General features: G+C 33.2%; 2 protein-coding genes across 10 annotated transcripts in view; one reads left to right on the plus strand and one right to left on the minus strand.

Annotated features, from left to right (window-relative positions):
- Positions 1-13,769, minus strand: part of LOC148628804 (cAMP-dependent protein kinase catalytic subunit alpha) — a 74,892-nt gene extending 61,123 nt beyond the window's left edge. For 2 of the 5 annotated variants that reach the window (XM_088594838.1, XM_088594866.1), the window contains exon 1: positions 13,623-13,769. The gene's annotated coding sequence lies outside the window, so the exon portion shown is untranslated. Of the gene's footprint in view, positions 1-4,286; positions 4,337-5,605; positions 5,791-13,622 lie in introns of those variants that run through there. The other 3 variants (XM_088594828.1, XM_088594858.1, XM_088594875.1) reach the window with 3 other exon arrangements.
- Positions 13,770-16,963: 3,194 nt separating this feature from the next.
- On the plus strand, positions 16,964-20,726 carry LOC148628805 (alpha-1,3/1,6-mannosyltransferase ALG2-like). 5 transcript variants are annotated; one of them, XM_088594784.1, is made up of 4 exons: positions 16,964-16,999; positions 17,987-18,511; positions 18,915-19,112; positions 20,051-20,726. In XM_088594784.1, the coding sequence occupies exons 2-4, from the start codon at positions 18,010-18,012 to the stop codon at positions 20,644-20,646; spliced, it is 1,296 nt and encodes a 431-aa protein (XP_088450910.1). In that variant the 5' UTR covers positions 16,964-16,999; positions 17,987-18,009; the 3' UTR covers positions 20,647-20,726. The 5 variants fall into 5 exon arrangements, with proteins under 5 accessions (XP_088450910.1, XP_088450919.1, XP_088450892.1 ...); XM_088594793.1 differs by lacking the exon at positions 16,964-16,999 and adding an exon at positions 17,024-17,143; XM_088594766.1 differs by lacking the exon at positions 16,964-16,999 and adding an exon at positions 17,104-17,240.
- The last annotated feature ends 544 nt before the right edge of the window (positions 20,727-21,270 follow it).

Below are 21,270 nucleotides of genomic sequence, written 5' to 3' on the forward strand. Positions count from 1 at the left end.
TATTTTTAATATTTTACTTAAAATGTCACAGTAAACAGAAAGTAACATGTGGCTGTTCATATAACCCTTGTTCATAGAATATTACATCATATAGAATGTACTTCAGAATTCAAAATTAAGGGAGATAACTCTGTTAATGACACTAAAATACAACAGAAACTATTGGCTTTTTTATGTGGTTTATTTCCTAAGAGCAGAGCGATTGGAATGAATATTATACATTTCATCATATAGACCTATAAAGCAACTTAATAACAAAAATAAAAATATGTAGCCTCTTTTGAGGTTTATCACATTTTACAGAATTTGCATGTTTCTTACAAAGACTACTACTTAACTACAGAGGACTAAGAGCAACCAAGGGAACGCATTCCAGGGACAAAGACCTTACATGGAAAACAGACATACACAACAAAGAACATAAAGTAACTAAAATCATACATACAAAGTAACAAAAGCAAATGAGCAACTCGGACTCCACTGAAAACTGGGAGCATGGACCAGGTGCAGCGGTAGGATAAGCGCCCTCTGCTTTTCTAGAAACACCCGCCGAGTTGCTCATAAAAAGTCAAGTCCAGGGTAGACGAAAGAGGAAAGGAAAACTATGACACGTTGAACAAATGGCGCACTATCTAATTAACATAAGACCTTCAGTCACTGCATGCAGTGACATGATTGAACAAGATCTAATTTTAATTAGATTGATGGATTAAGATTTAATTTTTCGTTAATACATAAATTTGTTGCAATCTGCTCCTCCTTATATTTTTTTCTATTTTTTTTTAATCCTGTTTGTTTGTTTTCAACATTAAAATTGTGCTGGAGATTTGAATTCATAATAAAACCAGCAAACCACAAAAATCATTGTCCCAAAAATAATTGATTAAAGTCCTTGGATTTGTGCATATATTTCAAAATATAACTACTTTGTATAAATAATTTTTATTGACTTATTACGTCATGTTTTAATAGCATTTGTAATATATCCATTGTTACCATTTTAAGTGTAAGTTTTTGTAAGAATCTGGCAAAATGGAAAAAATCAGAAACATGCTTGTCAAAATCCCACCGACCTGACAATATGATTTCACTCAAGGATGCTTTCTCTATTTGAAAAGATCACTTCACTGGAATTCCTCGCAAAATTTTTGAATAGTATGTTGGAAATATTAGGTTTTTGACAAAATCGTCTGCCCTAGAAATGTTCGTTTTCAGTGCATTTCAATGATTTAAATTAATTTACCAAAATAAAAATCTCGTATTTTTTCATTGAATCTGATGGTGCAAATAGTCAAATTAAACTTTGAAAATGTTTTTTTTATACCATGTTTCACCAACTGCCTGATTCTTACAGAGACCGACACTTATAATTTTTCTAATTTGCTATATGATAATCTAATTTGGACTACACATGTATTAAGATATTTTTCTTTATACCATACAGTTAAAATCTCCAAAAGAAACCGTTAAAATTTACAACTGTTTCATCAAGACTTTATCAAGATAATTTTTAATCGACTTATTTTTTTACTTTTTGCATTCCTGGCATGGACTAAAATGTGGTAACTAGGAGTAAAAAATTAAAAAACGGAGGAAAAATTGTAATTATGAACGATGAGAGGTGGATACCTAAACCAAATGCTGTATCAAGGGCAGAGGGGAAGTGGTTATTGCATCGATCAAAGGCAGAGGGGAAGTGGTTATTGCATCGATCAAATGCCAGGGAGAGGTAGTTGCTGTATCAAGGGTAGGGGAAAGATGGTAACGGTTTTAAAGGTAGGGGTAAAGTGGTAACTATAGGGGTGGCGGTGGTTGCAAGGGTAACTACGGTAGGAGGAGAGGAGAGTTGGTTGCTGTATCTAGGGTAAGGGCTATGTGGTTTCTGTATCAAGGGTAGGGAATAGGTGGTTACTGTAAAAGAGAGGTAGTTATTGTATCGGATAGCGGAGGAGGAGCTGGTTACTGAAGAAAGGGCAGACAAGAGGTGATTACTGTATCAAGGGTACCGGAAGAGGAGCTGGTTACTAAAGTAAGGGCAGGGAAGATGTGGGTACTGTATAAAGGAGAGGTGGCTATTGTATCAAGGGTAGCGGAAGAGGAGCTGGTTACTGAAGTAAAGGCAGGGAAGAGGTGGTTACTATATCAAGGGTATGGGGAGAGGTGGTTATTGTATCAAGGTTTGGAGTAGAGGTGTTTCCTGTATCAAGAACAAGGGGATATGGTTACTATGAGCTGTTACTGTACCATGAGTAAGAAGTCGAACTTTAGATTAAAAACTGTAAAAAGGAATTGTTAGAAAATTAGAACGAATAATGTAGAGTTATAAGTGAATATCGTATTGGTGTTGAGTATTGAGAACTTGGGAGTGAATATCGTATTACGGGAAGAAAAAGTGGAAGAAACCGCTAGTGAATACTATATGAAGAAAGAGAGGTTTTGAGTCTAAACTGTATTGAGAGTAGTTTACAAGAATGACAGGAACCAAGATTTTGTTAATGTTTAGTGTTGAGGAGTAACAACTGTGTTGAGAGTAACAAGAGATATTGTGACTTAGAGGAGACAATAAGAGGTGCTCGATGAATACTTATATTGGGTGAATTATGTTATTCAAGTGCTATGTTTGATTTTAAGATGAATTCGTAATAGAGGGTAAGGTAAGAGGTGGGAGCTAGGTTGATAGAGGGAAAATGAGAGTTAAGTCTTATGATGTATATTGTATAGAGGGAAGGTTCAGAATTGAGACTTCAGATAAATATTGTATAGAGGGAAACATGAGAATTGAGACTTATGATGTAAATTGTATAGACGGGAGTGAAAGGTGAGAGAGGGGATCTTATAATGAATAATGTTTAGAAGGAATTATGTATATAGAAGAGCTGCAGTTCGAATGAATACTGTATAGATGAAGGAAAAGATGGCAGCTTGGAGTAAAACACGATCATATAAGGAGAAATTTATAATTGGGAAAATAATTTTTGGTGGCACGACACAGAAACAAGTGCGTCAACAATGTGATCTAGATGGGAAGAAAGTGGAAGTGATTAGCGAACAGAATTTTGTATCATCTAGTAGTATAAGAGTAAAATTGTTATCTACAAAACCACTGTGGATGAAACTACGTTATGAAAGTTAGCTCTTTTATGTAGATTTATAGATAAGTAGAGAAAATCTAACTTGTATTTGGTTTGAAAGGTTAATTGCATTTCAATGTTCCTTTCACATTTGCAACGTGTGTAAATTAGCTTTAATTGAAGTTAGTACATAATTGCTGTGCTTGACAGACGGAAACTACTAAAAGGAAAACGTACGAGATACGAGGTACGAACGGATATTACATGTATCAGATATAGTCTAATTATAACTAACATTGTTTTGCTTTCCTACAAAATACAAATGAATTTAAAAAAAACTGCTTTGTGTACGGAAAACCTTGTACACGATAGATAACAATTCCCGCAAGTGTGTCTAATTCAGAAACTAAAGAGACATCTTCCTTTTTAAAATGCAGCCGGCTAATATTAGTTATTAGTTACAAGAGAACCAGCCAATATTAGTTATTAGTTATGTGAGAAAACTTTCCCGAATAAAAGATGATACACGACTGCGCTTAAACTCAATGTATACTCACCCCCTTTTTGACAGACAATGTCCCAAAACTGCTTCATATCATAACTCCGACAAAAAATCAAGTAATTAATCACTGTGGCTCAGAATATCACAAATAATGGCTCTTAATAATGTGATTTGGAATTAACTTATTACATCAATGACCATTTACAATGTATTACACAAAACGACATATAATAGCAGATACTGTCTTAAATGATTTCATTACATGTGTAACTGACACTTTGTAACTAAATTTATCGACAATTAAAACAGGAATACCACAACTCATCTTGCTGAGTAACATCCTTATATTTTAATTTAAAAAGGCAAGATGTCAACCCAATATACTTAAAGGGAATCACCAGACTTGATATATTTTTGTGACTTCGAAGAGTTCAAAACAATATTTATGCTAGTCATCAAATTCCCGTTGACTATATTTTCCAACTATTTCCAACACTAAACTTTCATGAAGTTAGTTCAAGATACCTGTCGTTATGGTACTTGATCGAGACAAGATAGCTGTCGTTACGGTACTTGATCGAGACAATCAAAGAAGTTGTCGAAATGATACTACAATGTATGTAGTTTTCTTTTACTAAAAAGAAAAGCCTGAATTGGCAACCTCAAAGAGCAAAAGTTAATATTTGAAGAGAGGACTTGTTTACGATACTTACAATCTATCTAAGAAGTTAGAACCTCCTGCTTTGTCAAACAAGTGAAAGGTGTAATACCCTAATATATATTTAGGTACTGCAAAACCAACATTTTGGTCCAAAGTTCAAATCATGACACTGGTTTTTCTAACTTTTCAAATTTCGTGCTTATATGCTTTTCATTTAAATGGGTTTGTCTACCGTACTGGTAATTAATGCAGAAAGTATCAAGTACTTACACCTCACTTTAAGTTAAATCAAAGTAACTTCTCAGAAGAAGTAAGTAGTGCAAGGCTTATATGTGTACTTTAAAGTATCAAATGAAATTAAAGTTCACTTCAACAGCTGTAGACTCTCACATTGTACCATAATGGGACTCAAAAGTTCACTTCAACAACTGTAACCTTTCACATTTATCCCCTATTTACAATTTAACGGTAGCATACTACCATGTCCATCCTGTATATACTAACCGTTCATGGACTGCTCATTTCCATATTCAAATACAAAGGTTGTTTAGAGTTTATCTCTTCATTTAAAAGTATCCTATCGCCACGCCTGTCAAACCGAATGCTTTATGCTTCAATATCCCAACACAAAAGGTGCCAAATTGTTGGTAGCGAGTGTTCAATAGATCTATTTACATTACTGCAACATTATGCTGTTCGTACATTATCCACTCCTAGACAGACCATTTTAAAGATATAGACCATTCTTCCTCGAAAATTGTACGGATTTCCAGCTGCACATCCAGAAATTCCAAAAAGGGGACCACCACCTGCCTAAGGCTGTGCTTGGACGATTTTCAGTTTTTCTATATAATCGACCGAACATTTCAAGCATAAGGGGAGGCCCTTTATCCCTTGCCCTCCCCCTTTTTGCTTTCAGGAATAGTATGACAATTTAATATGTCTGGCTTATGTCAGACGAAACAAATCACTTCAAGTTTTAATTACACCCTGTCCAGACACTCGTAAATTCAATACATAGATCCTCCATCTACCTTATAGGCAACTCGAGCTGTCCTCTCCAGCAAAACAAGAAAACAAATTCCATCAATATTCGTAAATTTCGTGTAAAACTGTAAACCCAGTAAACCGTAGTACTAGCATGAACAAAAATTACCTTTAAAAAACGTAGATAGAAATACATATTTAACAGCATTTGGTTCTTGTATAAAAAAAAAAAACAAGGACATATAGTCTCATTTGTTTTCAATTTCCCTTCACTAACTAGATACACGTACGTTTATTTTAAGCGCCTTCATGTCATTAATATAAAACTTATATAACTGTCAGAATGTGCAAGAAGTTGTCACGAGAACTCGTAAAACAACTTACCTGAAATAAACTGTCAATGACTCAGTAACACTTCTTGATTGTCGATATTATCCCAATGAATAATTTCTACATCATATTTGTAAACCAAATTGAATGCAAATATCCACCACTGACCACTTAGCTTGCCAAAGTCAAAACAACTGATAAAGCCACAAACGTCACAAGCGATAATGTTCTCTGTGTATAAATGTACTAATAAGGACGAAAAGAACGTGTCAAGTGTATAAAAACAACGTATATAACTATCAGTCAAATTTACAAATAGCTAGTTGTGAGATGTCTTATTCTTGGTCGATATTTCCTACAACTATATCAAGAAAATTATGTATTTATTACATGGAAATTACAAATATTATACAATGTTGCAGTCCGTAATTGGACGATTAATGGACATAAATCTGACTCAAGGTTCTCCATTCACGCACGCATCGTGGTATCATTCGTCTCACAGTATACAGGAACCTGAACCGAAGGCTTGATTGCGCTTCTAAAATTACCAGAGTTTCAGGGAACAATCAGTATGGAAGTGTGCAAGGGTTTGATGAAACTATTATAGTAACGATGACCCTGTATGATTTATACCAAAACTTTTTAGAGCACACATTCTCACATCGAGTGAAATAAATTTTATAGTTTTGATCGCGAGGCTTGCCGAGCTATTCAAACTATAAAATTTATTTCACGAGGTCAAACGGTATGAAAATTGAACCAAAATTAGAGAAACAATATTTCCACATGTATTTGACTCCGACACAGGTCAATTTTAAGCAATAAAATAGCAAAATCCTACAACGTATGTCACGTGTTGGATCAAAATGGCATAGTGTACGTATAGTATCGATTTATCCTAAATAACTTCAACAAATTCACACTACCAGTCTCAAACTAAGTAGTTGTGTGTACAGACTGCACATGAAATTCGGACGTACCTAAATAAAACTGATTCAGACCATCGGTTGCTGTTTAAGACAATAATCTGATAAATATACCTGACATAAAGGGAACGATAAAGAACGACAACACTTTTTACAGACAACTTGGCATACTTAGTAACTTAGTATCATCTACATAGGTTTAAAATCAATAATGATGCGTTCAAAACTCTTATCCCATCATTTGAAAAAAAAGAAAAATGTCATCCCAGACTTATAATTAGCCGTATTCACAAATTCGACATATTTTTTTTCTTTACGAGAGTGAGCTGTGAAAATCAGACGCTGTTCAGAGATTTGCCCGCATTCAATTGTAGATGTCGATTGTTTATTTTTTCTGCAACTACTATAGACTTCCCCTACGAAAGCCCATTTAGCTCATTTTCGTAGACTAAAACAATCTTTTTTTTCGCGAATTAACGCGAAAAGTTTGTCTTGTTTGTATATATAAAGGAAGAAGAAAACCTTTGATTTGTCCGCCTGGACTTGGACTTTCTATTTTTTCCCTAGAATTTTCAATTTTCCCTTTTTGTGTTGGAGGTCCAAATGGGGAGATTTAAAACTGTTTTGTTCTTTATATAAAGTAGTACTTATGTTTTTTTGGTCAAACAGTCATTTAAGAAACTTTTAAATGTATATCAAGTATGAAAATGAAAAAAAAAACCAAAAACATCAAACACAAAAACAAAACAAAACGATACAAATAAAGAATATAGGAGTAACAATCATCTTATGTGTAAAAGGTCATGACCCCTAAAATATTAACGACAACAGAAAGGTACTTCATTCGTTTTATTAATTCCGATAAGTGCTAGCTACCGAATATCTTTTTTTAGCAGGGGCATACAAATTGCCAAGCTGTCCCCATGATTGTATAGCGATCACCATGAAGATTTGATATAAAAAAATGAGGGCCGCTAAATAGATTCTTGGTTGTCATCGATTCAAAATGCTTTCACTTTCAAGGAGAAGTTTATTCATGACCATCATGGCAGCGAGGGAACTCCCAGCTACGTATATTTCAACTAAATGATAGACATTTGAAAACAAAATTCGGTCTTCATAATGCACGTTTTCATAAGTATATAAAATATTTCGCGTTATTACGCGTAAGCTTCACGTTATTACGCGTTATTTCGCGATTTCGCGAAAGTTTCGCGTTAAGTTTGCGTTATTACGCAAAAGCTTCGCGTTATTTTCTTGAAAGATTTACGTTATTACGCGTAAGTTGCGCGTTATTTCGCGAAAGTTTCGCGTTATTTTGCAAAAGTTTCGTGTTATTATGCATAAGTTTCGCGTTGTAACGCAAAAAAAAACTTTTTTTAATCTACAAAAATGAGCTCAATGAGCTTTCGTACTTCCCCACATCCTTATCGTTTTTAACTCATCAGACAAACAAGTCAATGTCCTCTGTGAAACAAATTGATTTCGATTGAACGTTGAAAACACATATGTTGTGAAAGTTTTTTTTCGATCGAATTGAGTATTTCACGTGTTCAATAGGGTTCGCATATTTATTAAACATTACAATCCGATAGTGACACTAAAAACTTAATTGAAAGTTCCTTATTTTCGTTACATAAATAACAAAAGAGAACGTTTTTTTTTTTTTTTTGTAGTTTACAAAAGAAGAAGTTTACAGAAAATATTTCAGATACGATGTAATAGTCAATAAAACAGCAATATATACAAAATAAATGCCAGAAAGACAAAAAATCCTGGCTTCACGTATCGGGCTGTCCCCTCTCCCTAATTTTCGCTAATTGATTGACAACGTTAATCAGTGATATTTTATCTATACACAGTATAGAAGTAATAAAAACGGGTGTCAGACTGATATTCTTGACGTATAAAAAAAATGTTTTCTAACTCGCCAGAGCTGATCACTGCTTTAATATACATGTATGTTATCTTCTATGGGCCTGATGTAATCTCCCTACTAGTTTGGGACAAATGTTACATACTGACAATTCGCAAAGTCACTTATAAGTATTATGAATGTCAATATTTTACGCAGGGTGCACTGAACATGCCACTATAAAATTATGACCCAACAACTGTTAAGTAAATTTCACCATTATTCTGTCTGATAATATATATAACTTGATATTTTCATTGTTTTCTTGCAATACATTATGGAAATCGCGGGTCTTTTCATAAGTTCTCGTCCTTTAAATAACTGTTAATTGACTTGAAAATGTAAAATATCAAAACATAATTACTTAATTACAGCAATTATTCCAGTAGTATTAAAGACGTAACATTCCAAAAGAGTTAAATTTATATTAATCCTTAGAGAAGCTTTAAGTCGTATCCACAAACAAAAAGATATATCAGAATTTCCTATTCGTAAAAATGATAATTTAAACTTGTCTTAATAAAAAAAACAAGAAATAATGACAGACCAAACAGACAGGTGAGTGTAGAGGTCATACCTAAGAACCCGTTTATTATATACATATTTGTATAACAGTTCACAACAATAATAGCGATGTTGATTGATTGATTGATTGATTGAGGGTAGTTGTTTTGGTGTCTTCTAGCTATTCCAACATTTTCAAATTACATATTCTACCTATTCCAACATGCAGAGAACAATAGATGTTGTCCTATAGCAGATATTTCACGCATTCCAGACGAGAATATTTGCACGATCAATCGAACGGACTATACTTCGTACTGGTCAAACACAATGAGCCAGATTTTTATTGTGCCACAATCCATAGGCATGTGACCGCACTCGGGCACATTATTCTGATTTCGAGTGCGATGTTCAGCACACAGGCATTTGTTTCATATAAACAAAATTGGTGGTCATCTCTTAATAAGGAAGAGGAGGTAATCACTAATTTTTTATATGAAACAAATGCCTGTGGTTCAGCAACAGAAGATACTTTGCTCCCCATGTATGATTATACATATATACATATGAACCTCAGAAATGCAACACTGAACGAATATAAACTACATATTTATCCTGATTTTCCGTGCGAAAACAAACATTTGAATTCAGCAAAATTTAAGACGGGGTGTTGAAGAATTTAAAAAAAAATGTACTAACATTGGAGATCGTATAGTTTTAGACGAAATGTCACTATTATGCGTCCATTTGAAGCCGTAATGTCTCTCCTCGATGGCTCATCTAAACTTTTACCTTATCTTTTCAAGCAAAAGAAACAATTGAAATAGAATATTATCTATTACATTCGTCGTACAAAAAAATCACTTATACACGAAAGTTCATAATTTGTCATCTTCAAATCCCAAAATGACATGATTTATCAATCAACGACTACAAATGACATACTTCTAAGTAAACAACACTAACAAGGCAGAATATGAAATTAACAAATTCCTACGCCGTATGTCTACTCCTCAGAGACTATCCAAAAGCATAACATACGTACATTTGAAAGCGATGGCGGGTCCATGCAGGTATGCAGAAAATTAAAAGAGGTCCTGGAGATACAAGGCTATTATTTGAGGTCTAGGGGATCCCCGGCTATCACTTGCTAAGTTATGTTCGAATGTTTGTATTGAATTATCAGTTTCTTCAACAAAAGGAGGATCCAACCCACGTAAAACACCCTAGATCTGACACTAAAGGAGAGTCTAACCCAAGGAAACCGCCCTAGATCTGCCATTAAAGGAGGTTCCAACCTTCGGAACCCATCCTAGATCCGCCACTGGAAAGAAAGTAGCTTCAGTTTAATTTATCAATATCCATGGGGAATTCCTAGTAGCACCAAGTGTGAACCAGTGCATTGTCATATTGCTTCCTTCAGATGACCAACTTGTCTTGCCTCATGCACTTAAAAAAAACAATTAAAAAACTATTTTATAACGTTCGACGTTAAAATTCAATTTTGGGCATGGCAAATATCAGTTGCAGACGCTGCTTATTCCAATAAAAACCCTCATTGATAATATACACAAATGAACAACGTGCAGAACTGCACCTCGTCCGCATTCGTTATACATTTTTATATATAAAATGAATGAATTTAGTATTTCGATATCGTTTTATCACAACATTAATCTATTTAATTCAAAATCGGCATAAAGACGTCTAAAAGCCGTTTTTCATGCGCTAGTCGTTGTGTAGAACTTACCCGTATTACATAACCTTTATCATAAAATGTCTTTGAAATGCTTAGATTTCAACAGATACAACAAAAGAGGAAGCTCATTTCATGATAAATCCTTAGGTGATTGTTTTACTTCATAGAAATGATCTAAAAACTCAAGTCAGAATAATACAATTACTAACAGAAAATGTTAAATTACAAAGATATTCTAAGTAAATACTCTTACATTAAGTCTGAAATACGAGCAAAATGAAACGGAAAACGAGTAGGATAGCCACCTCTGTGCCTTGAACGCAATTGTGTGTGTCGAAAATACTTGCTCACTAGAACTGCTTCAAAACATTGAAATGATTTTATTGTATGCAACAGCTGAGGAAAGGAATAATTCAATATTTAAAACGTGGATTTTTTTTTATCAATTTCTGACAGTTTATTGCATTTTGCTAAACTTGTCCGTTTTTATATAAAAAAGCAAAGCAAAATATCTGACATCGAGGGAAAACAAAATATGTAGTGACTGTTTGGTTTAAATATACTGCGTGTAGTACATTGTACAATGAAACTATCTCAGACAATTTGTATCAAATACATTATGCGGAATTTTGTACCCAATTATGACAAATATGGATAAACGGACATAAAACAATGTGTATTGCATGGAAAGAGGAACGCATAAATATACGGACGAAAACAAGTAGGACTGTGACCGTACAATGACGTGTTGCGGATCATACAATTTTCAGTATATTTTACCGACTGGACTTCTATATATGCTAACTGGACATCCCTATCAATAATTACTGAATTAAAGGTCATTGTTACTTGACCTACCATTAGATTATCATAGTTACGAGATCCTTGACCCCTGACCTATGATCATCAACAGGCACAACAAAGAAAAGACAAGACAAATAACCAAAAGGTTGAAGTTCATATGGTAAGCACAAGACAGAAACACAAAAGAAAATGTAGAATTAATGCAACGTTTTAACATACAAGCCCATTTAGAAGTGTCGTACAAACTGAGTTAAGGGCATATACTAGTATCCTTTCGGTCTATGTGTCTGTCACAATTTTAATTGATTTGAAATTGTTATATCATTTATTATTAACACTATCTACGTATACTATATAAGTACAGCTGATAAATGTCTAAAATACCGTAACAAACATTAAACCCGAGGTAGTCCTGGGGGTTATATATACCCCCTACCTTTGGTCGTAAAAAGCTGTAAATGCTGTGGAAAATTGAGACATAATAAGAAAATGATAGCCCTGAACCCCCTCCATTATATAAGTTTCTGGATCGGACCCGATCCTCATTTGTAAATTTTTTGGTTCATCCCTGAACATCATCGGCCTGACTGTGCTCAAATTGTGACCAAAGTAACAGAACGTTAAGCTATGAACATTAAAACATATACTAGCCCAATTATTTTGAGCGTTTTCTTATTTATTCTCCTTCTGTGTCTAGCGAGGGTATTGATGCTGAAAATGACATCGAGTCCGTGCCCATGACCATGCGACGCAGAAAGGCACTAGCGCTTTACCTAGTAGCGTTGTCATCAGATATGCCCATTTCAAACTAAACTAATGCAGAGGCCATATGGCATTTACGTGAGTACACTTTCTTATTCTTATCTTAAGTCATACTTTAGACACCACTGGTCCAGGACAAGTTCCTTGAAGTTACAATAAAATCGATAGATTCGTACTATTAATGATCAGCATCAGTTACAGATGTTCCGTGCGATAACAAATATAACAAAAAGTCAATATCACCGTTACAAACAATTATTATTGTGCATTTCATGGTATAATATTTTCTTTAGATATAACCTTTAGTCATATCTCGCTTCTCTATCTGTTTGTACTACATGTATTTACTTGTACATGCCAGCTTACATAAGTATATGTAAGCATTGGTTTGTCATGTTCGCTTTATCGCATCTACTAATCTGATTAATAAGCTATAAGCAGCTACAATTATATCATTGTGCTGTACTGAGATAGGCATGCAATAAGGGGACAAGTGTAAATAATGTATAGCAAAAAACTTTGAATGTTTTAAATGTAGAAGCAACTAACTGAAATAAATGGAAGTCAGAGTCGCTCCTTTTTTTGGTCACTTTTGTGTGAAGAAAATATCAACGTAATGCCCCCTACATTTGCACTCTTTTTTTCTACGCACTTTTCCTGTGTCAAAATATCTCACGATTTCGTTTTTCTGTCACTCTTGTTTCAAACTGCATACTTCCAAATATTTCTACTTTTCATTTTCATACCAGTTAGAATAATTTTATACACTCTATCGTTACTTAAGACAAAAAGAGACATCTTAGAAAGGCGCCTTTTCGTAGGTCTGATAGACCCTTTCTGTAGGTCTAATAGACTCCTTCTTATAGGTTTGATAAGTTCCCATTTTGTTGGTCTATAATAGACCTCTTTCTGTAAACCTCATAGACCTGCATCTTGTAGTCTAATAGTCTATGAATGACTAACTTTAAATTTAAGAATTGTTTTTATTTTTCCTAATCCTTTAACAACAGTTAAATACAAGTAACTGGAAGAGTCGGGAACCGCCATAGAAAATGAGGAAAAAAAAACACAATTATTTTGTCAAATTATTTGTATAAGTACTCGTTACGGTGATTAAAATCTTGTCGCTTTCACAAAACATGTTCTTACTTTTGTAAGTTTTGACCTTCGTTTTAATTTATCATGCTCTTAGTTGCTTATCATAAACCTTAGCTACCTCCTTTTAGACTGATAGAGTTCAATGTTTGGCTTCCGACTTTTCACGAAGTATTTCTCTTAGTTATTTTAATTTAATCTTCAAACAAACTTGATAATTTTAATCATAATATACTACAATTACCTTACATTTTAAAGATAATCGTCAGTTTTTGATGTCTTAATTGTACAATTTAAATTACTCAACAATTGAATTAGCAGTGCATTTAGAACAAAGAATATAAAATTACAAAAAATATTTACCTTGTGTGTAAAGATGTAGAAAATACACTCGTGTAATTTCCTTTCCTTAATTAATTACTCCTTTTAAAGTTTTCGACGTAAACAAACCACCACTTTCACCTGTGCGTGATCACCTAGACCGATCACAAATGTTGTACCAAGTATACTGAATAACAGATATTAAGCAACATTTTCTGTACTGATTGTCGAGAATTGCTTAATTTAAAATCCTTTTAGAGCTTAAAGTAATCTGTATTCAAAGGGTCGAAAATCTCAGATTTTAAAATGTGTGGAGATGGCACGCATAAATTCTTAGTAGGCCATAATTAAAGAGCAAATGAAGAGAAGACCCTAGGTTACAATGACCCTTTGTGTGTGTGGGTGTGTGCGCGTGTATGTGTGGTTTTAAAAGGAGTAAAGTTAAAAATCCTTTTGAGACTCAGGTAGTTTTACACCTGAAAACTATACGCCTTTAGAGTGGGGATAAATGGATATAGCAATAAAACTTAGTTCAACGTTTCTATCTGTGTGTTAAGCATCCAATGGCTTGGAAACTTGTCATAATACATGGACTGTTTTGTGACTAACAAGATCTCTTCGATATACCACACACGAAGAATATCACAAATAATAGTCTGAGTTTCCTCAGTCCCTGCAACCTTTCTCTTTTTTATTTAGATATTCGGATAGAAACATATCAATGACCAAAACAAAAAAAAACAAAAACAAAAAAATAGGATTGGAGGGCCGAGTTAAATTAAATGCGAACTTTACAAATATGCACATGGGGTGTCTACGAAAAGCTTCAAATAAGTTAAAACGCTTTTAAAGGGCAAATGTCATGGATTAAGGATCAGGGTATCAAAACCTTCAGGGTCACTTCGAATGGGTTGAAAACGTTAAGTTTGCCTACACTGAATTAAAAAAAAATGTGAACTGGTGTCTCCGTGGAGGTAATGTTTTGCTTCTGAATATCATAAAAAGTCAACAAATCATAATTTCAAATCAGCTGACAGATAAAAAGGGAAGTTCACAAGACATGTACGTAATAAATTCTTCAGCGCTGTAAATTATACCATTGTTATACAGAAATTATGATGCTATTTCATTTCTAATTAATAAATATGAACTGTTTGTAAGTGAAAGGGGGCACGCTTCGCTAGATTTATCATGTTTGATGTATCTCAGAACGAATCTTCAGTGCCAAACCTGTGTTAGTTTACATTTTAGTAGATAAAATGAATTGAAGTTGGAAATCTGAAACAGTGCATGTGCCAAATGCATATGGTAAACGTCAAACTAACGCAAGAAATTAAAATGAACACATTAAAATATAAGTGCAAAGGCATTATTGCAAGTTTTAATCAAGTACATTTTAGACAAACATGTTCAATATGTTTTTGACGATGGTTATTTTATGTTTACTCGCACCAATAAATAAACTCGATATAATCAGTTTAGTCTTAGGACTCAACTCAGAGCTGATCGTGCAAAATAACGAAACCCGCTCATATTTTTATCCACGTGTTTAACCTTTATCCATTGATATCACTGTCTCGGAATATTTTCATTTTAGCACCGGTTTTGCTTAAAAAAAAACGCTTTCTTTTCTTTTATAAGAAAGCCAATTAATCAATCATGTATCAAAAAAAAATTTTTTAGGGAGTCCAGGATCAAATTTGGTTTAAAAAAGCAGGATCCAAAATTATGCATTTTTTAATCCAGAAAAATGCATACTACGATTACAAAAGAACTTCAAGCTAAAATTCAAATAAGGAAGATAAATTATTCCCCTCTCCTTAAAAAGTCACATGGTTTCCCCTCGTCACTGCATAGAATGATATCATATATTCGCTACATTTCAATAAAGTTATGACTGAACAGATATTTTGCATTTAATATAAAGCCAATTGTTTCCAAATAATTACATTTTGAGAATCAATACTTTCAACAACAGATTCTTTTGTCACTTCGGAATGAAGGCAATAGCCTGTAACAGCCCGATTCAGACTCAATCTTATGAAACCTTTTCATATTTTTGTGAAACTGTCGAATAGTTTCACAGGTTGTCATAAATCTTAAGAAATCGATAGCATTTATCCGTTACATTAAGAACTAAGATAGTCAAGAACAAATCATTTTGTCACAAATACAATATCTCCAGCAAAAAAAAGATAAAGGTTCATAATTATGACTATAAATCTAGTCTGGTGTTAATCAAATGTATATTGGTATATATATCACGGTTTTTTGTTGTTAATAGGGAAAATTACTAAACAGTTGATAAGGAAATGTAACACACATCTCACAGATGACAATGTAAACGAGTTGTTCTTGATAAAATCGCTTCATGATTTCATCTTATAATAATAATGATTTGCAGGAGTCTTCTCCCTTAATTCTTCTAGACCAAAACTTTGATTACAATGTGTCAACACTTGTCCATGATACCTATAGCTAGACTTTATACTTGTGAGCATCGCAACTCCCCCCTGACTTCATATTTATAATAAATTAAAGCAAAAAATAAGAATTGATTAGTCCCGGTCAACTTAGACCGACTTATTCTGTCGTTTAGAAAGTCATGTTTATTATTCTACATTCATCTTTTAATAATCTGACATTTTTATTTTTTACGCTGGTTTGATTAGTAAAAGATTAATGTCGAATGGTCTACGGTCAACTTGGTAATCAGGGTATTGAAACAGTGACCAGTGAATTTATATTACAAGAAACAACATGCAAACGCCAAGGGACGGAATTGTTCCCCTTTGTATAAGAAGTCGGATAACAAAGAAACACCTGCATAAAAATCCCCCCAAAAAAACTTCCAAAAAAAGGGAACCTTACATGAAACGGGGCGCTTCAGTGATTTCCATTTCTTTAAATACTTTCAATCAAACTTTTCGAGCATAAGCAGTGACCAGACTGCCATCCCCTTCGGATCCACATGTAATATGATCGTCATTAACAGAACCATTCTACTTTTTTTCCAGTGTTAAGATAAGGAGGGTGGAACTACTTTCATTTCCGCAATAAAATCAATATTTTAAAAAGTAATTTATTCCATGATATGATCGACAGAAAACGTCTGTAAGAGAGGTGTTCGTGCTGTCACCAGGAACTTATGATTGTTTATTGGTAGGCAAAAAATAAAACCCTTTTTTCCCTTGTAAAAGGTAATTAATCGAGAAGTTCTGTGGGTTTCTTATTCTGTTGATGAAAGTCAATTTTTTGTTATAAAATGAAAATGAATCTAAATGTTGTACGAAAAAAAAATAGAGATTAACGTTTAATACAAAACTATTAAAAGGAACAAAAAGCGTGAATTTGTAGAGAGTTTCCGGACACCTATTTCCGTAACCGATTTCATGTTACATATTAACGTCATACTTCCGGTAAAATTTTCGTAATTTTTATAATACAGCTGCGAATTTTAGACTCTGATTTACTTCGAATTTAATTTATTTTGTTCACTATTAATCTTTCAACATGAAATTTAGCAAGTCTCATTACAGCGATATTTGAACCTACTAGTAGATGTAATCATTTAAAACTATGTCCATGATATGATGCAACCTTGGCACAAAATTAAATATTTGATATAAACGGCATATAGATTATAACTTTGAATCAAAGGTAGCTAATAAACTTAAATACTGTCCTTGACATTAACAATTACACAGGGGAGTCATCAGATAATATGTTTCTTGTATGAACTCTCTGCAGGAATTGTGGCTTCCAGAAATTTTTGGTATCTAATTTAATACATATGTACATGTAGTATACAAGTATTCATGAAAACAGTGTACATTTACATTTGATCTGGATCTGTTACATGGGAGTAAATTTAGTTAGTTCTAGTTTGTAAGTTATAGCTACTTAAATTCAAGACCTAATTAGTTTTTATGCTACAAAAATAGCTTGAAATAAAACAAATACAAAGCTGTATTTTTTTCTTTCTTACATGTACCTAGAACTTCTGTTCAAACAATTTGCAATGTAAACATGTATTTACCCATATGAAAAAATATGCGTTCATGGTTGGAAGGATTATGATTTTGTAAGATTCATGCAATATCCTTTTAAATACCATAGATTTAAACAATCTTTTAGACATAGTTTCATACTGGAAAGAATTCAAATTTCTTGATCTATATGGTGATAGAGAAAAATTTGAAATAGGACATCTCTATTTTCAATTGCAGATACAAATGTGTCTTGGGACCATAGCACCCAATGAGGTGAATTTGACCAAAAATGATTTTCAACTAATAATTTTACCTGAGAACTACACTTTATGGAAACTATCTGACTTTTGAAATATATGACATTTTTGAAAGAAGTTCTATACAAGAAATCATTTTTTTTCCTTTCTACTTCAGAAAAAAATAAAATTAGCAGCCTAATGCCAGGACTAAAAGTTTTATTTTTGCATCCTGACCTGGGTATTGGTGGAGCTGAGAGAGCAGTCATTGATGCAGCATTAGCACTGCAATCAACTGGACATGAAGTACATTTTGTCACCTCACACCATGACAAAAACCATTGTTTCCAAGAAACAAGGGATGGAACTCTTCCAGTAACAACAGTTGGTGACTGGTTACCTAGGGGTATACTGGGAAGATTCCAAGCACTATGTGCCTACTTTAGGATGATATATGCAGCATTATATGTTGTCTTTTTTCCTCCAATGAAGTATGATCTTATTTTCTGTGATCAGATTTCTGCATGTATTTACTTCCTAAAATTGTTTAATGTGAAAGTCTTATTCTACTGCCATTTCCCGGATATGTTATTAACCAAGAGGGAAAGCCTACTAAAGAAATGGTACAGAGCCCCTATTGACTGGTTGGAGGAGAAGACAACAGGAATGGCAGATCTTGTGCTTGTTAACAGTAAATTTACTGGTAATGCTGAAGGGGTATTATTTTATATGCACACAAGTTACAGTGTTACACTGAAATTTCAAGTTTGATTTAAGTTCCAATATATTTCTCAGTTGTATAAAAGTTGCTGCACCTTTCTACATGAAATTAGCTAGGATGAAACTAGAATTAATAAATATATGCAAAAATACATGATGTTATAGAGTATTGCAATTTTCAATGTATTTATATATTTTTTAAGAGTTAAGGAAGTGTCAGTATTCAAACACAAAACCTCTATTCTATGGTTTTTTTTTTTTTAACAAATCACAAATTTGTAGAACGTTAACCAAGTAAATTTCCGTAACTTTGATTTCCAATGTTAGTTATTTTGTTACCAAATTACTGAGTTGTGTTGGATAAATCTTTTTTTGTTCTTTTACAGCTGGAGTTTTCAAAGAAACATTTACATCACTGTCTCACATAAACCCAGAAGTACTATATCCTATTCCCAACTTTAAAGCATTAGATCTGGGGATAGATGTTGATAATAACATTTTCCCACAAAACAAGAAGATCGTGTTCATATCTATAAATAGATATGAGAGGAAGAAGAATCTGCCATTAGCAATAGAAGCATTTGGTAAGTAATATGAACAATCAGTTGCAGATCAGGGGTTTACTCCCACAATGCTAGAGGTTGTCTGACAAGCCGTTCTGATTTAGTGACATCTTACTGTGATACAGAGGAACACAATTTCAATCTCAATGTGGTACAGAGGAACACAATTTCAATCTCGTATATTGTAAGAATAGGGAAGTGTTGTAGGAGTTGGATCCTCCTTTTTGTTTAAAAAAATTGTTAATTTTAATCAGGGCAAAAATGAGAAATGTTAAGTCTGGAAACCTTCCTCTTTGAAGAATTTCTAGAACTACTCCTGAATAATGTATCTTTTTTCCATAATTTCTCATACTGGTATGTTATAAAATAAAAATTTGGATTTTCTTTCTTGAAATTTTGACTGAGGTCAATGAAATGATACATGGAAGGTTACTTGGCTTAAATATTCTAAGTAAAGCACCTCATATTATACACTTGTTACATGTCCTTAAAAGTTATATTAACGAATTGAAATTAAAATAAAGGCTGTCAATTATTTACTTAGAATATAATTATATAAATTTAGCATGTTAAAGATGGAAAACTATTACTTGACTATATATTTTTTCTAAACAGACAGTTTTTAATAAAATAGCGGTAAAACTATATAAAAGCAAGTGTAATACCAGTTATTGCAAAATGTGTCGGACAAAATTACATTCATTTAAGCCGAAATTTTTCATTTTTTTGTTATGTAGGGAAAAATCAAAATATGCTGATCAGTCAGGCACGAAAATTGTCTTTCACCAAGCGTGCCATATTACCACTAAATTCTAGATCTTGTACATGTATAAAAAAGCTGCACTCTTGCAATTTAAAAAACAGCATTAATGTTACATTTCAACATCCATATTGCATAGTATGTTAGAATTTACCATGGATCATTCTTATTGTATCACCAAATTGTGTTATTCTTTTAGGTTTATTACAGAAAAGGGTGGATAACCCAAATGATGTTCATCTCATCATGGCAGGTGGTTATGATGAAAGAGTTGTAGAAAATAGAGAACACTATTTAGAACTGAGACAAATAAGTCAGAAACTAGGACTAGAAAATCGTGTGACATACCTCAGGTCGTTCTCTGACGCTGATAAAAGGTTACTGCTTACAAAAAGCACATGTTTAATATACACACCTGATAAAGAACATTTTGGTATAGTTCCAGTAGAAGCCATGTACTTGCAGTGTCCTGTCATTGCTGTAAAAAGTGGAGGCCCACTTGAAACTGTTTTAAATGGGACCACTGGATTCCTTTGCTCACCTGACCCAGAAAACTTTGTTGAAGCAATGGAAAAATTTGTTAAATCCCCAGTTTTGAAAGATAAAATGGGAGAGTCTGGTCGAGAACGAGTGATAGATAAATTTTCCTTTTCAACTTTTTCTAAAGAGTTAAATAAATATATTCAAATTGTAAATCAAAGCCAAGTTAGTAGTACCAATGTTTTGTTGTTTACTCTATTCCTTATTGTTCTTCTTAATGGTTTCTTTGCATTGTTTTATGTATATTTATTTTGATAATTGTACTTTAGGATTTGTAGAAGGCTTTTTCGAAAGGTGGGAAATATTTATTTTTTCAATAAAACATGAGAATGTTATGCTTTTTTATATGAATGTACTCCAAAAGAATAAAAAATTACAATAGAGGTGGTATCCATTTACATCTTTATATTGAATATATATAGTTATCGCTGTTCTTCAACCTTTCATGAAAGTAGGGAGGATTAGAATTTGAATGTCTATCGACATAATTAGTGTCCACCACAAATTAAATTTTCCTTGATGTGTTTGAATGAAACTTCCAAAGATGGATATTTGTGACAACTGAGGAAAAAAAGACAAAAAGGTCAAAGATCATTGCAAAGTTGGAACTTTCAGGGAAGTTTTTGTTAAGTAAGGTGTATATTGTGCTTAAAAATGTGTATTTGCTTTGTTAAATCTTTAGTTGAAGGTAGTAGTTAAATCTTTAGTTGAAGGCTATTACCTCACTCAAAATGAACCCTTTAGCAAGGTTGTAATGTGATTTCTCACATTCTAAGCCAGTGATAAAAAATGCATCCGACTTTTTTTAACTCTGTGCGATGATTTAAATTTCTGTGAGAGTTTTCCTGCCATTTTTTTTCATTTCCAAGTTTTCTACAG

Source organism: Perna viridis, chromosome 1 (assembly GCF_037379345.1).
Source record: "Perna viridis isolate PV_CMFRI_1.1 ecotype Kerala chromosome 1, ASM3737934v1, whole genome shotgun sequence".
In the NCBI taxonomy this organism is placed as follows: domain Eukaryota; kingdom Metazoa; phylum Mollusca; class Bivalvia; order Mytilida; family Mytilidae; genus Perna; species Perna viridis.